The 15,806-nt window shown below is 46.5% G+C and overlaps 1 protein-coding gene across 2 annotated transcripts in view; it reads right to left on the reverse strand.

The window, feature by feature from the left end:
- Positions 1-15,806, reverse strand: part of trit1 (tRNA isopentenyltransferase 1) — a 29,762-nt gene that overhangs the window by 7,594 nt on the left and 6,362 nt on the right. For both annotated transcript variants that reach the window (XM_030119918.1, XM_030119919.1), the window contains exons 2-8: positions 9,152-9,292; positions 7,160-7,258; positions 6,663-6,811; positions 5,682-5,824; positions 5,477-5,588; positions 1,561-1,673; positions 1,372-1,449 (exon numbers count right to left, since the gene is read on the reverse strand). In XM_030119918.1, the coding sequence (XP_029975778.1) occupies positions 1,372-1,449; positions 1,561-1,673; positions 5,477-5,588; positions 5,682-5,824; positions 6,663-6,811; positions 7,160-7,258; positions 9,152-9,292 (835 nt within the window). The remainder of the gene's footprint in view (positions 1-1,371; positions 1,450-1,560; positions 1,674-5,476; positions 5,589-5,681; positions 5,825-6,662; positions 6,812-7,159; positions 7,259-9,151; positions 9,293-15,806) is intronic.

A 15,806-nucleotide genomic window follows, 5' to 3' on the forward strand; every position in this document is an offset into this window, starting at 1 on the left:
CCTTTCAGTGCTTTGGATCTCATAACAACCAGCAGAGGTTACATATTTACACAGTATTTCATTCCAGCCTTGCATTTTTTGGCACACTGACTTTGACAATGTAAAAATACAAGGTGAATGTTGACTAAAATACACGCTGACGAAGATCAGGTTCAACAAAACTGAAGAGAAACATGTTCTTTTTTCACTTTGGTCCTGGATTTTCCACCTGGTAAATTTTACCCATGATGCATCAGGAAACAATAGCAATGTTTCCTTCAGAAATTGGCATGTGCCGGGATTACAGGTGAATGTAAGTCAACTTTTATTCACTTTTAAACTACTACAAGATCAGTAAAATGGACTCCCAGCTGCAGGCACTTGCGCTGGTTATACTGAGCCTATCGGAGGTGCTGGGCTTGGATATCAGCTCTTTAAATATTGCCTATACACTTTATAGAGTACAACTCATCTGTTGCTATAGGCTGATTCTTCAGGGAAAGTAATGCAGTCATCCCCAAAAACGTGCAACGAACCCGGGCAACTACAGACAGATCACTGCATATGTAAAAGCAACACAAACAGACGACGCACATGTGACGGAGGCCATATGGTGCGTGCAGCGGGAAGGCAGGCGGTCAGAAAGACGGGTATTGAGGTTTACGGCCTGCCGTAGCCTTAAGCCACTTGGGCCTAACAGGATTAGGAGGCTGGGTTACTGCAGGGCAAGCGGCCGGTGGGACGGAGACGACCGGCCGGGTCTCGGCGTTTTGGGCACTGAAGCACACACACTCGGCCTTTTCGGTATGTTTTAAAACACACCTGACTACTCATGGGTGGCAATAAGGGTGAGAAAATCGCCACCTGCCAGGCACAAGTGGGTTTTGACTGCGGGCGGCACGGCTGACGACTTGGCTCTGTCACGACGCTGGCAGGTAACCAAACACCACAGCTCATTTATATGTATTTGGACACAGGAGGGAGTTCAATGATGGACGAAAGAAGAAAAAAAAAAACAGGTATTATGTGGGTCTTTGTTGCTGGTGTGCACAGGGGATAAACCCTGAAACAACATCCCTGACGCTGCAGTGACGAACACGGCAGACAAACACATGCTCCATGATGGAAAACTACAGTTATTCTTGCTGAACCAGTCCTTTAAAATACAGACTTTTTTGAAAAATCTGTTAATATGATTCATGAATTAACAAAAGCGGCCTAAAGAGAGAGACAAGACACTCCACCTCCGAGCCCCGCAACACAATACTGTAGCCGAGGAGCTTATTGTGCGTCTAATGGAGCGCATGAATCTCATCTTGTTAAAGAGAGTGCTGATTGCTTAGGAACTAGGCTGTTTAGGACAAACGCGCACACCGAGAGAAGGGTACTCACGTTTAAGGAAGCGGTTACGGACCCATTTATTCTGTTTGCGAGCGTAACGCCTCGTGGCGATCTTCAAGGCTTCTACGCCTAGAGGGAGTTAGAAGGAAGTGCGTATAAATTAAGCAGAAATGAGAGAGAGTGAGTGAAAGAGAGAGAGAGAATAATCAACCACCAGCTCGGCGACTTTCATGACCTGACCTTTGTTTCGCAGCGCGTCCTTCTCCGGCTGGCCGCAGCTCTCAGGAGCAGTCAGGTAGTCGTGAAACTCCTTGAAGCCAATGGACTGGAAAATCCCGTGCTGATAGTCCTGACTGCGCCGGGCGGAGGGGAGAGGAAACGGCATCCATCAATATAGAAAAAAGTTTCTCTTTCCAGCGTGACATTTATAGACAGCCGCCGGTGACTCATTTCACCTTTTCCTTCCCCAAACAAAAAAAAATCAGTCCGAGCACTCTGGGAGAATAGCTCAACATGGGCGACGAGACACTGAACCACATGTAGCCAATATCTCCATCATCGATGACGGCCGGTAGATCCAATGATCTGGTCAGACGGCCGAGGGGTTTGAGAACAGAAGGACAGTTTGTGTGAGGTCTCGTGTTTTCCGTCCTGTTACCGGCAGGTGAGCGGACATTTTTAGAAAATCAAACTGCAGAAACACAATGCCTGTGTGGGCTAATAATGTGTAGGTCACCACACACAGAAAGAAAAAAAAAATCAATATAATTCAAAAGAAAAAAAAAAACTGCTTTCTGACTGCAGGCTTGGTTTTATTCTCTTTGTCAAACAATGCAGAACGAGCGTTACGGCCACAACAACCATGACTGTTTTTGGATGCCTAATTTATGTGCTTGTAAGCGAAACAAGAAGAGGAAATAACGAAAACAAATGTGGCCAGACGGGCCGAGACAGAAATTTGAGAATAGCCACGGAGCGCAGGAAATGTAGAGTCAATGGAGGGAAGAAAAGAAAGAGAGAGGAAGGGGGGGGGGGGAGATTTGACCTTGATGTCTGGCCACAGCAGCCCAGTCGGAGATGGAGACACGAGGGTGAAAGAGACGGAGAGACGGGGTGGGGGTGGGGTGGGGGGGGGAGTAAAGTGCAAGGATGATCAGATTGCTGAGAGGGCAATAGTGGAAGAGGTGGGGGCGGGGTGGGGGTGCAGACAGAAAGAGGGGGTGGGGGGGGGGGGTTGTGGGGTGAGGATGGAAAGGAGGAGGCTGGTTGGTCGGCGAGGTGGGATGGGGTGATGAGAGAAAGGAGGGATGAGAGAAAGGAACCAGCAGCTTCCTGGGCACCGGTCCACCAATGCATCAACTCCCTGCAGCCACACCCCATTTCTCTCTCACACACACACACACACACGCACATGCATAAGCAATATCGACACCTGCAGTGCTCATGCATTGAATAAAGCTCACACGCATGTTTCCACACGCCGCATGCACAACATGCCACAGCTATTTTTTTGGATAACTGATCGGGCATTGGCGATAGAATCTTTAAATTCCAATGTTTTTAACCGATAACACGAAAATATTCAACCCAAGATGTGGAATGAATGAAAGAAATCCACCAACCTCTGCTGGTAAAGTGAATAATACAACAGTCGTATTAGAATTTAATGCGTCTCCCTCTCGTATCGTGCCATATGGTGAGTAGGTAGCAAAATCTAAAAAAATGCCACAGTGGAGATAATGGGAAGTTTGTTTCCCGCCAAAGAAAGTCCTCCTCGGTACTCCAGGTAAAAATAACACTCTGTGATGCCTGCTCATGAGTGGAAACGCCACTCACGATGACTTCCGTCACACATCTTTACCTGAACGTCACAATTTTACTAATATGGTCGAAACAGAAAAAGCAGTTTCTCTGGTTTTCTGAAGTTTCCTTGCCTCTCTCTCCGGCAGCCCGTCCTACAGCTTTATTGTGGTTCTGACACACAGACTGCAGGCATCTGTGGCAATTTCTGGTGGGATCGTTCCTCACGCCGGATGAATGGATCTGACAAATCATGTCGGAGATGACACAATCCCCGCAAAGCCACTTTGAGTCCTCCAACATTTTGCATTTCAGGGATGGCAGCTTTAGAGGATTAACATCAACGGCGGCCGCCTGGAAAGTAACGGAGATGGCTGCTGCAACACAACCGCAGGTGGTGCTGGTTGTGGTTTGTGAGGCGGCGCGGTGGAGTGGTGGTTAGCTCTCCAACATCGCAGCCGGAATCTGGTTCGATTCTGGTCTTGAAGGGTCTTTCTTTGTGGAGTCTGGAGGGTTTTTTTTGTTCTCTTTCCAGGTACTCGGGTTTAATCCCACCTTGTGTGTAGATTAGAGTCTCTGGATTACCCTGAAGGTTTGAGTGCGAGTGTGTGTGTGTGGCTGTGCTGGGAACCTCTCAAGGATCGGAATCCATAAACGATGTTCACCTATCAGACGTATCAGCACTTCCAGGTCATGCGGCTGTTGTTGAGAAAATATCAACACGGCAACTGGTAATTGTGCAAAAAGTCTATTAAGATGATTGACCTTGATAATCTTTGAACCCTCCTCTCCTCAGACGACACCACACAAAGTATGCACTTTGTTCCAGGGCCACTGCGATGTCTGTTAAAACCCCCAAGGTGTCGAGGCAATAAGTACAGATCGCCCGACTCCCCTGGCGTTGCTAATGTGGGATTATCTTGGCAATTATTAATAATCACTGGACATCCTGAGGAAGAATCAGTCCCCTCTGAGCTGAGCTCACTGCAGTGTGGGATGGATCTTAAATTGGCCTGCGGGCCTCTGGGAAAAAGACAGAACGCAGTGACCTGTCGGACCGGGAAGGAAAAATAAATAACTGGATGGCTGTTTGGCCGAGTTCGCTGTGCGGGGAGGAGAGGACCTAAATCAAGGTCCAGACGGAACGTCTTCAACGTCCACTCAGATGAGAGGATAAGGAAGTGATGTGTTGCACAGACGCAGAGCTTATTGCTCAGAAGTATGAAGAGAAATGAAAAAAGAAGCATCGAAGTCCAATTTATCAGATTTGGACCAATTGCAATGAGTTCTTTTTCCGGTTGCTGTAAGTTCTGATAACGCAGTTAAAGTGGTGACATATTGATGAATTTAAGAGCAGTTCAGGTCACATATAAGACACTGAGCGGAAAAAAGACGGAAGGGGAGCAGAAATTAGATTTTCTCTCGGAGGAACGTAAACATGGGACACTTCAAGGGGCAAATCGGGACAGAGATCCGTCTCCACGTAAGAGCAGTTTACATTCAGCAAATGTAAGCATGACCGGACTGAGTGAAAGACGGCACGCTGAAGAGGAAGGAAGCCAGATCAAACTGACTAAATAAATAAATGGACATAACTGCAAATGCTCTGTCTTGTATAGATGTGCTCGTGCTGTACGTCTGCCTGTGGCGCAGATAAACATTCACCACCTTTATGAATCAGTCAGGCAAGAAAAAAAAACATAACTTGTTCAACTTCAATCAGAAGAAAAGGTTAATGATATCAATTCTCTTTGAGACAAGCTCAAAACTGCCGGTTCTTAGTAGAAAAAACAAAGAGAGGCTCCAGAGAATGAATGCAAAAAAGCATAGTGAGAAGGTTTACAAGAGGTAAAACTATAAAAGGACCTTATAGAAACCAGGATAAAGACCGGAGCAGCACGCAAAGTTTCTAAAGACGGGGCTGAGAAAGGGCGCTGAGGAGTTAAGCCATGCCGGCATGACCCGGCTCTGATAGGAGACGTCTCGTCCCATGGCTGTTTAAGAAAAACTGCAGCAATTACATAAAGCAGAAGCCGTGCCAGGTCTGAGGAATTACCTCGCCTGGGGTCACCTGGGTGCAGGTCAGCTCAGGCCCGAGACGTGGAGGGTCTGAGAGCCGAGGACAAGCTGGGTTAACACACCTCTGCAGTGATCGCTGCATGAGGACAGCAAATCAAAGCACTTTCCACGCGGACGTGTTGCATAACGGGTAGCATAGGCAGCATGTTGAAGAGATGAGCACACTAAATCCACAGTTAGGAGTCAAAAACAGCGAGGAGAACAAACAAAAAAGACAAAAAGATTAACAGATGGCTGCGTTTACTGAGCAGGAAGGATGTCTTTTTAATTTTCTTACCTGTCATCTTTGATTTTCTGCTGATTGTACCGGACGTGGAAATCTTTCAGCTCGTCTATCAATCCTGCGGACAACATGTCATCGACTCGACTGTCCAGCCGCTCGTCCAGAGCTGAGAGAAAAACACAAAAATACATCAAATGATTGTGTTTCAAGTCATCTGAGGCTGCAATTTCTTGTTTCTTTAGTCATCCCCACTCCTTACTTTTCATGTCAGCGTGCAGCCAGAAGATGCAGGGCTTGGAGTATCTGAGCGGCCCTCCCAGCCCGCCGCCCCCCTCCTGCCCCCGCTGCTGCTCCAGCCAGCGGCTGTGGGGGACGCCCGTCTCTTGATGGATCTGGAGACTCCTGCAAGACAGGCGACCACAACTTTCAGCGTTCTCCAGAAATTTATAATTAACCTTTCTGTAAACCAAACCGAAACACCATAAATATCTCACACAAGTGAATAAACATTTCCACTGAATCCCGCGGTAATGACAGCATCCTCCTCTCTACGCTTTATCTACCAGCAGAGAAGGTGAAAAATCTTCACAACAAAAAGCAACAAGCCTATGAAATCTTTTTTCTCTTCTCTCAGCAGGACGACGCGGAGCCTGTTACATTCACACCGAGCTCGCCGCTCCGCCGGGGGACGGAGATTTAAAACCAAAGCAGGCTCTTTAGTCACGCCCGGCTGCACTCGGAGGTTATGAGGAAAAGATGATTCCTGTCATCTCCTGTCAACTTAAAGAACGGGGCAACCTAACCTGTTCGCACAAAGAGACCGGAGAACGACTCATCAGCTGTGTGAGAGCGTGTGCGTGTGTGTGTGTGTGTGTGTGTGTGTGTGTGTGTGTGTGTGTGTGTGTGTGTGTGTGTGTGTGTGTGTGTGTGTGTGTGTTACATGTCAGACGGAGATGACGCATGAGTCATTAAAGATCTCAAAAAAAACCATGACAGCCCTGAATGACATAAGTTAACACAACCCATAATATAATGCATTCAATGGGGCTTAAAATAGGATAATTGGCTTTCGTGACACTCAAGACATTTCTACAGTTTTCCGTCTTCTATCTATGGGCTGATCATTCATTTTTCTTTTACTCTGAGCCCAATAATTTTAGTATTTTACAATGAAATCTCTGATTGTCGTCTGACATGCGTTCAGCGGAGCCTAGAGAACGGTGTCCGTCCCACTTCCCACCTGGCCAGCTTGCGCTTGTCGTTGGGATGCAGCATGGCCGCCATTGCTGGATCCACCTTCTCCAGGCGTTTGTGTAACTCCGCTCCTCCCAGCTTCTCCAGCTCCAGCTTGCTGTGTTGATCTCCGTTGTCCGGCTGCTCGTTTTCCTGCTGGAAAAACACACTTTTCTTTAAATTTCCCCCTCGATGAAGCTTAAACCTGCTTTCACATCCATTTTTTAAATATTTTACGTAACAAAACTCCACTAAGAAGCCATCATTGTCTTTTTTTTTTTTGCCTGAACACATGTCTGCAGGGGATTTTTAACATATTAATGTTTTTTTTTCCCAGAATGAGTCTGTAATGTAACAAATTAAGACAAAAAGTTCCCTCGGGCAGTTTTATTAACACAGAATTTTTCATATTGAAATATCTTTAGGCGATGAAAGTTGAGTGTGCCGTGGCACGACCGATAAAATCATGAGATTCAGAGCACCGTGTGTTCGAGTTGCTCTTACTTGTGTATCCACCAGGACCCTCCACAGCAGAGACTCGATGTAGTAGTTGGTTCCCCCCACGATGATGGGCAGCTTGTTGCGGCGGTGCATGTCGTCGATGTGAGGCCGTGTTAAGGAGGAGGCTCGCATGAGCGATCGCTGGGCGATGCCTTATCGACGATCGCGCCACAATTAAAAGCGTTCTATAATGGCCTGTAGCGAGCCCATTCAAGATCTAATCACAGGGAAATATCTCCAGCTATTTCTAATTCAATCAGACAAAAAGCCTCAAACTATTGATGCAGAAGAAGCATATTGAACTGCTGAAAAGAGCCAAATGTTTCAGTCGAGATCCAGCAGACAAACAGGTGTTTTATTGGATTTTGCAGGAGAAATTAAACAAGAATTCATCTGCAGAAACACGCTGCAGATCATGACTTCATGCATTAACTCAGCATGTGGTCCTTAAAAAGCAGAATATTTGATAAACGGGATTAATGCCGCTCCAGCCAGTCACACGCTGTGCCGTGCTGAGAGCTGCACGGAGATCTTGCGCGTCCGCCCACCCTCAGCGGACGACGCGTCTTCTTGACACCGTGGCGAAGGTAATGGAGTCATCATCGTTTAATGAAACCACAAGTTTCCTCCCGGCTCAGCGGACTCTCAGAAATGGAGCGCGACCGTCCACCATTCCTTCTGCCTTGGGGGAAATTAATTCCTTGCATTTGACTGGTCCGACTCAGCGCGGCGCCGAGGGACCGATTCCAGCTCTTGAGCCAGAGCATTGGTCAGAGACGCTGAGAGGCATTTCAACCCAAACAATTATGTCTTTAATGGCGTGAGGGGGACTGGCGCACGCAGCACAGACCCATGCAGTCAGGGAGAAAACCTGCACACTTGTAGTCTAGTGTCACTCAAACCAGCAGGTCTTTTCCTTGCCGCACTGCATATATTCCAGAAATATGAAGTTCTGTGCAAACTACTGAACTGTAATTTTATTGAGGGTTTTCTTCAAAACACTCCTCTCTCACAGTGTGAGCAGTGAAACAGCAAATGCCACCGTGTGCCACACCTCGCTCGCTCCCTCTCTGTCGCATTCTCTCTCATCCTGCACCTTTCCCCTCCCTCCGCTCGGTCGCCCACCTTCCTTACTCTGAGATAATTAAATAAGCACTCAAACGAGATAAAGGCACATCAGCCGCCGCCGCTCGGATACAGCTCTGCGTCTGTGCGAGGAAGGAGAGGCTGGAGGGCGAGAGGCAAGCGAGGAGAGCGTCTCCAGAAAGGGAGTCGCAGAGGGAGGGAGTTTAAGTTAACGGCGCGCTGAGTGAAAAATTCATGGCTGATCATGATGCATCATTAGGTCTTTGAACATCAAGGCCGTCCGGCGCCTTTCTTCAACGCTCAGCACAGGCCTCCCAACTCTGTCTCCGCTCAAAAAAAAAAAAAAAATTAAAAATCCTGCATGCGGCTTCTTTTCCCCCCACTAATCTGTATTCAGCTCTTCCCATTCCCCCCTCTTCCCACCAGCAGGCTCACGCCGCACTGAGCCTATTCTTGGAGATACTGCATCCCCGCGCCGCACTGGTGAGAGAGTGAGGAGAGAGAGCGAGAGAGAGGGGGGGGGGGGGGGGGGGGGGGGGGGGGGGGGGGGGAGCTGGTGTGTGAGTGTGTGTCATCGTGATCTATTAATACCTTCTCTAGTTATCGCCTCCTCTCTCCGCATCTGTGTGACGGCCGGTGTCTGCGGGAGGGTGTGACTGCCCAGAGTCCGTCTGTGTGTGTGTGTGTGTGTGTGCCTCAGACAGAGACACAACCCCTTCTATAAATATCATCTCTTGTGATCTGTCCCTCTCTAGATTTTTTTTCAGAGCAACATCTGCAGCGAGGCGCGCTGACAAAACGAGGACACGGCGGATCCTCCGCTCACAGGTGTGCACCTCCAGAGCAATTAGTAAAAGGCACATCGGCTCAAACCTTTTTTTTTTTTTTTTTTTAGGGTTTTAAGGATATCAGCGCCAGGGCTTTGTTCCTGAAGTCCACCACGGTGTAGCTGCTGACCAGCGGGTCCACGAAGCCGATCATGTGATGTCTGCACTGGGCCGACTCCTCGGCCGTCACCTTGTTGGTGATGATGTCCAGACCCTGGTACACCTGAGGGGGGAGACACGGATGAAAACAAAAAGCTAAATGATAGCGGCGCGGCGTGGAAAGTAAGTGGAAACAATCGCAGGACGTGAAACAGATCGTCAACAGTCGCAGAGTTCGAAGATCGTCAAATTTCCCTGGAAGCTCCGAGTCCAGGAAAGCGAAAATAACTCTTGACAACAGTGTACAAATTAGTTTCCATAAAACAAATAGAGATGGAGATTAGAATCTACGCTCACGGGAGGGTGTGTGTATGTGTGTGTTTGTCAATGTCAGAGACCGGCAGCGGGGCTATTATGGAGGCAAGGAATGATGAGCGCCCGCCGTCCGTCTGCCACGTGAAACGGCTCGGACCATTCCTGTAAATTATGACACACACCCTCTGTCCATTTTACATCAGCCGGCGAGGGGGCTCCCTCGCGGAATGTGACAGCTGGGTGTCATCCAGGAGTCCGTCATGATTTTTCCAGTCTCGTGTGCAGATTTGAAGAGGATCAGAAATGAGAGATGTCAGGATACAGAGGGTTTGGCGCTATTTGTATGATTTTCATCATCAGAGTCGTATTTCCAAGTGATGCATGTATTTCAGTACTACATAAACACTGATAAGATGTGCTGCAGTTCTGTCTATAAAGAAGCCCGTGTCTCTTTTGCGTCATGAATTTATCTGCACCTCTGTCTGGAAGACAAGAAAATCTCTGCAAATACTGTACACTCTGCATTTATATTGCCTGCAAACAGCATTAAGCTAAAAATTCAGATTCTTGTTTGTGCGCTTGTATGAACGATGTAAAGAAGTATTTGGTTTACGGAGTGAAGAGGAAGAGCAGCGAGGGCTGAAGACGTCTGGAGCCACATATGAGATGTCTGGAAACAAAGGTGACCTGCTACCTTGGGCTTTTGGCAGATTTGCAGCTCGTGCACGTTGCAGGAGGAGCCGCTCTGCGGTGGCTCGCTCCTGCTTTCTGAGTTTCCATGGGTGTGATGTCTTAACCAGGGGTGAAGCAAATCCATAAACTCGCTGGACGGATTTTATCCTGGTTGAAACGGCTCATTTTCAGATCTGGGTGAGGACTCTCAGTCACCCAGGGTGTACACAGATTTATTAAATAAGATTTGACTAACCGGTCTCCCCTCTTCACTTGTGACCTCTTCTCATCTTTTGCCGACACACCAGCTGACTGAACTCCATAAAGACTCCAGTCATAAAACTATAAAATATCCGAGTCCGGGCCGTAGCCGGGAGCTGCCGCTTTCAACAGAAGTCCATTTGTCATGAAACGTTGGTCGGTTTTCACTGTGGTGGAAAAATGAAATCAATTCACAAGATGAAATAAAAACTTTTTATTTGGTAATGTGCTCGAGTCTAAATAGTTGGATGACTGTTGGGATGATTAAAGGTTATATTTCCCTTCTCTCAAACAGTAGTGCGATTCACCGACTCAAAATCAAACTGGAGCCTTTTGGTCATTTTCACTTCAGGTTTTCCGAGCGACACTGGACTGATTCACTCCCCGGGCCGTGCCCGCACGCTGAATAGTGAATGGTGGACCACATAGAAGAATACTGTACTTAAGGAAGAAATCAATGGGAGCCACTTTTGCCACTGCTTCCACGACGTAAATGCTAATTTATATACTCACCAATCGAACATAAACTAATAACTCTGGGTGTCGACAAGGCTAAATGAAAAATATGACGTTAAAGTAACGAGATAAGAGCTGCCATTACCTGTTCAGGGCAAACAGAGCTGTCAGACACTTGGAGCGTCGTCCTCCAGTAAACTCACTACACATGTAAAACAAATCAAGTGAAAGTACACTGTTTTTCATAAGCTCACAGTTTCAGCAAGTCATGTTCACAATAGTTTGATGAGAAAGAGCGAAGAGAGAGGTTTCAAAAACAGAAATAGTTTTACAAATTGCAAGTTATCGACAAACTACTACACGAAAATGGCATTTTAAGATGTTGGCGTTTGATGAACTTCAAAAAGCCACAAAAGATGAAAGAAATGAGGTCTTAAACGGGGATTATAATCTTTCAGAGTGAGTATTTCAGGGTTTTTTTTGTTGTGTTTCGTCTTGTCATAGAGAGAACTTAATGACAAGTCTTGCAAATTTTTTTGAGCTTTTATATTAAAACACAACAATTAATCAAATCAATTGAGACTGTGTGACCAATATAGTGACGCTCAGTAGTCTATTAAATCAATTTAGAGGCTTTATATTGGGACGATAAATCACTATGTATCGAATCGGATTCTAAAGTTTCGAACCATGTCTCGACGATACCCACTCCAGCCCGATACTTTAAATCTGAAACAATCCCCAGTTATGGATTTAAAGGGTTTGTTTGGAATGAACTTGGCTTTGCAGACAGTTATTAGTATTAGTCAGCCATTCTCCAGCTTGTTGTTAGTTAAAATTCTTTGTCACTCGAAGATGAAAGCCATGCTTTGGTTTGCAAAGTGGATGGCTTTGCTCAAGCCTGAAGAATACAGTCAAGCAAATCTGCCCAAAGTCGTCAACGCTGATTGAAAATCTCTGTTTAAGTGGAGAACATTATGGACTGCAGCTTTGTCCAGTGATGATAGACGATCGATATAGTTGAGCAGGTTACTGGATCAAGCGGTGATCGTGTGGGCGGGTTGCGAGTACTTTGCCAAATGTTCTTGAGCTGTGTGCCAAAGCCAAAAGTGAGGAGCGGGGGCAAAGCGGAACGACTCCGCCTGATAAATTATTCACGGCTTCTCGGTACGACACCACTGTCAGGACGGGTGAATAGATGGATGGACGGGTGAGGGCGACGGGGAGCAATTCAAGGAGGATGAAGGCTTCAATGGGTTTTTTGGAAGAACAAGCGCACTGGAGAGAAGAACAGACAGAAGAGCACTGTGTACTTGTTACAGAGAACAGGATGCTCCCTGGCAAATTTGCACACATTATCCACCACCGCCCCGCCGCCTGCGCTCGCTGCTTCATCTCTCGCTCTCACAGATTGTACAGAGAGAGGACAGGATGATGAGGAGGACTGCAAAATGATGCGAAAAGAAAGACAGGTTGATTCTCCAAGAAATGGACCACAAAGAAGACAGATTAGAAGACGAGGAGAGACTCTTCTACCGCTTTCAAACGAGACCGAACCGGACGCTCGTTCATGGCTGGTGCCAGAGCCCGACAGGTTCCTGTTGGAGCTTTCATATCGAACCAGTTGGCTTCTGCAGAACTTTAGCGGCTACAGCAGACAAGTTGTCATAGGGGGAAAAAAAGAAAAAGAAACCGTGCTGCTTCGAATCCCACAGCCGATGGGTCCCCGAGCTCCAGTTGAGCTAGAAAAGGCATCTGGCGCGCAACCTGTGCCAAATCAAACATGCCGATCACATGATCTGCTGTGGCAACCCCAGACAGGAGCAGCCAAAAAAAAAAAAAAAACACTGTCTCACTTCGTCCTTTTAATTAAAGCTGTGCCGGTGGGTGGTAATAAGCTGGCAGGCTTCCCTTATTGTTTTCTGAACTCCGGAGGATGACCACACTGTTACACCAAGGCAGTCTGTCTCCTCCACAAACAACGACTGTTTTATTTGCACTTCCACATCACTAAACATTCTGGATTTGGATCGCAGTGTTAACGTTTGTGAAGGGTTATCCGGGGTATAATCAGGTCCACGAGCAATATCTCAGGCTGCGGCTTAAACTCTTTGATGTTCTGATGTACGGTGAGAAGGGTTCAGGTCGGGCTGGCTCAGTCACGCAACCACAGGCCGATTCAGATCATGACCTGACAGTGGAAGTCATCTCATATACGTAAGTATGTATGAGCCTGAAGACAAGCAGGATTGGTTTTGGTTTCTGGTTAGCGTCTCATCCGAATCCTCTCCATGAATTCAGTACAGACCAGCAGAGTTTCTGGTGAAAAGCTCTAAAATCGGCTCTAAAAGTAGCAACACTTCAGACTCGGTAACTAGTTTTAACTGCGGGAGAAAAGCTTTCAGGGAGTGATGGTCACAGGTGTCATTATGAGCAACTCATCCTAAAAAAAGAGCTTCTTTATATTGACACATTTGCCATAGCCGTCCACTTTTTACCTGTCAGCACTCGCTTTAAACCCGGTTATGTAACAACCCCTCAACCGTGTGTGTGTTTCCCAGGAGAGAGTAGGAAATAAAAGCTTGTGATGATTTTAATTTTGTCTTAAAAAGTACCTAGAGATGCAAAACGTGAAAGCAGAAGAGGGAGAAAGGAAGCCAGAGAGTAAATCGGAGGGGTGTTTGAAAAGAGTCACTTGCGGAGAAGCTGCGAGAAGGAAAGAAATGCTTTGAGGGAAGCAAGCCGCAAATGAGAGAGAAAATGAGAAAGAAATTAAGACTTCTCAGTCGAGGCGGTGGAAATGAGCCACAAATTGCAGTGATGTAGAAGCTCGGAGTCATAAAGCATTTAAACATTTAAAAGGAGAAAAAAAAATATCAACACAGTTAATCATGTTTACACGCCTGCTGAAGGAAACTAAAAGAAGATGTCACAATAAACTGTAGAAGACCGGATGAGTCACTGTTGAGAGGAATTTAAAGCAAACACTTAAAAATGATGCGAGTAACTTTCCTTCCACTGGAGGATACAGAGAAAAGAGTGACGGAAAGTCGGAGAATTTGGTCCCCGAGCCCTTGGGGTGTTCTACAACCAGAAAAACCACGATAAGTCACGAGGGAAGCCTTCTGAGAGGGAGCTGCTGGAGGGAGAGCTTCGCAGGTCGCCCCGGCCGCTTTCGGCTTTTCTAAACTCTAAATGTCACAATTCACACTGATACACTTCAATGGAAACGCCGGCCGATGTGGGCTCAGCTGCCGACTCGCTTTTAAATAGATGTGAATGGATGTGACCGTGTGGCTTGTGCGCGACTGAGAGAGGAGTGTGTGTGTGTGTGTGTGTGTGCATGTGTGCGTGGGACAATGAGCTCAGTGTTCAGGGCTCCGCGGAGCCTGCAGCCGGCCGGCCTGGCCGGCCTTACGCCCCGCACGAGACAGCTGTTCCTCTGCCACATAAATAAGGGAGGTGGGAGGGGCAGGACATGCTCAAAAAGAAAGGGGGGCAGCAGAGAAAGAGGTACAAAGCACAAACGCTCATTTCAGACGAGAAACAATGTACAGAGAAAGCAAAGAGAAAAAGAGGGATTAAAGAAGACGAGGGAAGGCTTTCGATGCCATCGCTACTCCGTGTTGATGTTTCTAAAGATCACTACACACTTTATTTGTAGCGGAATTAGTGGAAATGGACTAATTCAATAACTTAATTAGGCTTATTGGTTAGAAACGGTTTGAGAACAAATCATGGTTAAAGTCGGTGTTGATAATGAAGCAAATTACAGTCAATGAAGTCGCAAATACACTGTTTGGAGAAAAAAAAAACCTTGGTTTTTCAGGAGTTCCGAGAAAAACTGGAGTTACGTTGGTCACCACTCCTGCATCGCTTTTGCATTTTCATTTCAGAGAGGCATTGGTTTTAACCAGTAACGTTTTGAAAATGTGGTGCATTGAAACACTGAAAAAGGTGTAGTTAGTATGCCAGGTAAAGAGGGGGCGCTGTCATTTGAGCAATAAAACCCACACACAGAGCAAACAATACGCTATAAACATTAACAATGGCAAGTGCATGGACTTTGTACATCAATATTGATGCGTTTACATGTCCGCCAGTTTTACAATTCATCCAGTTGAAACATCTGGAAATATCAAAAGTTTAAAGAAATCTTGGCTGCGTTGAGAGTTTTTCACTGGAGGCCGGAGTTAATACCACATGGAATCACCGGCGATGGCGTACTTCGTGAGGAAACAGCACGCGGCCGCCCGCAGCTGAAACTGCTTAATGAAGAGATCCAGAATCATGTACGTACGCGATACACAGAGGACGGCGTCGCAACGCCGTGCAGCTAATCTCACCCAGAGCCAACTGGAACTAGTCAATCACAACGCTCCCCGAGCATCTTCCTATTCTCTTTGCTGAGCCGTTCGCTCCTCCCGAGTATTGTACATCAATTCATCCCATTAATAGATTCATCGCAAAGGGAGGGAAAAAAAGCTCTTTAAGCTAACTGTCTTGCTAACTGCTCGCCAGGCCCTCTAGCTTCTGCCGCTAATTGAAGGAGTTTGTTCGGTATTTTTGCCGTTATCTCATGACTGACTGCAAATCAAGCCACTTGAGGGTTAGTGACAGCTCATTAGGGCCGCAGTAAGAAAAGGAAACAGTACATGGTGGAAAAAAAAAGTGGGTTTTCTGCTTTATTTTACATTACGAGTTCAAGTTTAGCTTCTGACAATGAAGCCAGAAGTCCAATTTGTTGGGAGAGAAAGAATAAGACTGTGGATAAAGTTGAAAAATAATGACACAACGTGCCTTTAAAAATCAATATGTTAAAGTCTACACTTTGGTTTTGTGAAAGAAATTCAACATTTTGACTGACATTTAAGATTCATTAAATCTCTGTGTACAATTCTCAACACTTTCATATTCACATGAATTCTTTTCAT

The sequence above is a fragment of the Salarias fasciatus genome, chromosome 22 (genome assembly GCF_902148845.1).
Source record: "Salarias fasciatus chromosome 22, fSalaFa1.1, whole genome shotgun sequence".
NCBI classification, from domain to species: Eukaryota; Metazoa; Chordata; class Actinopteri; order Blenniiformes; family Blenniidae; genus Salarias; species Salarias fasciatus.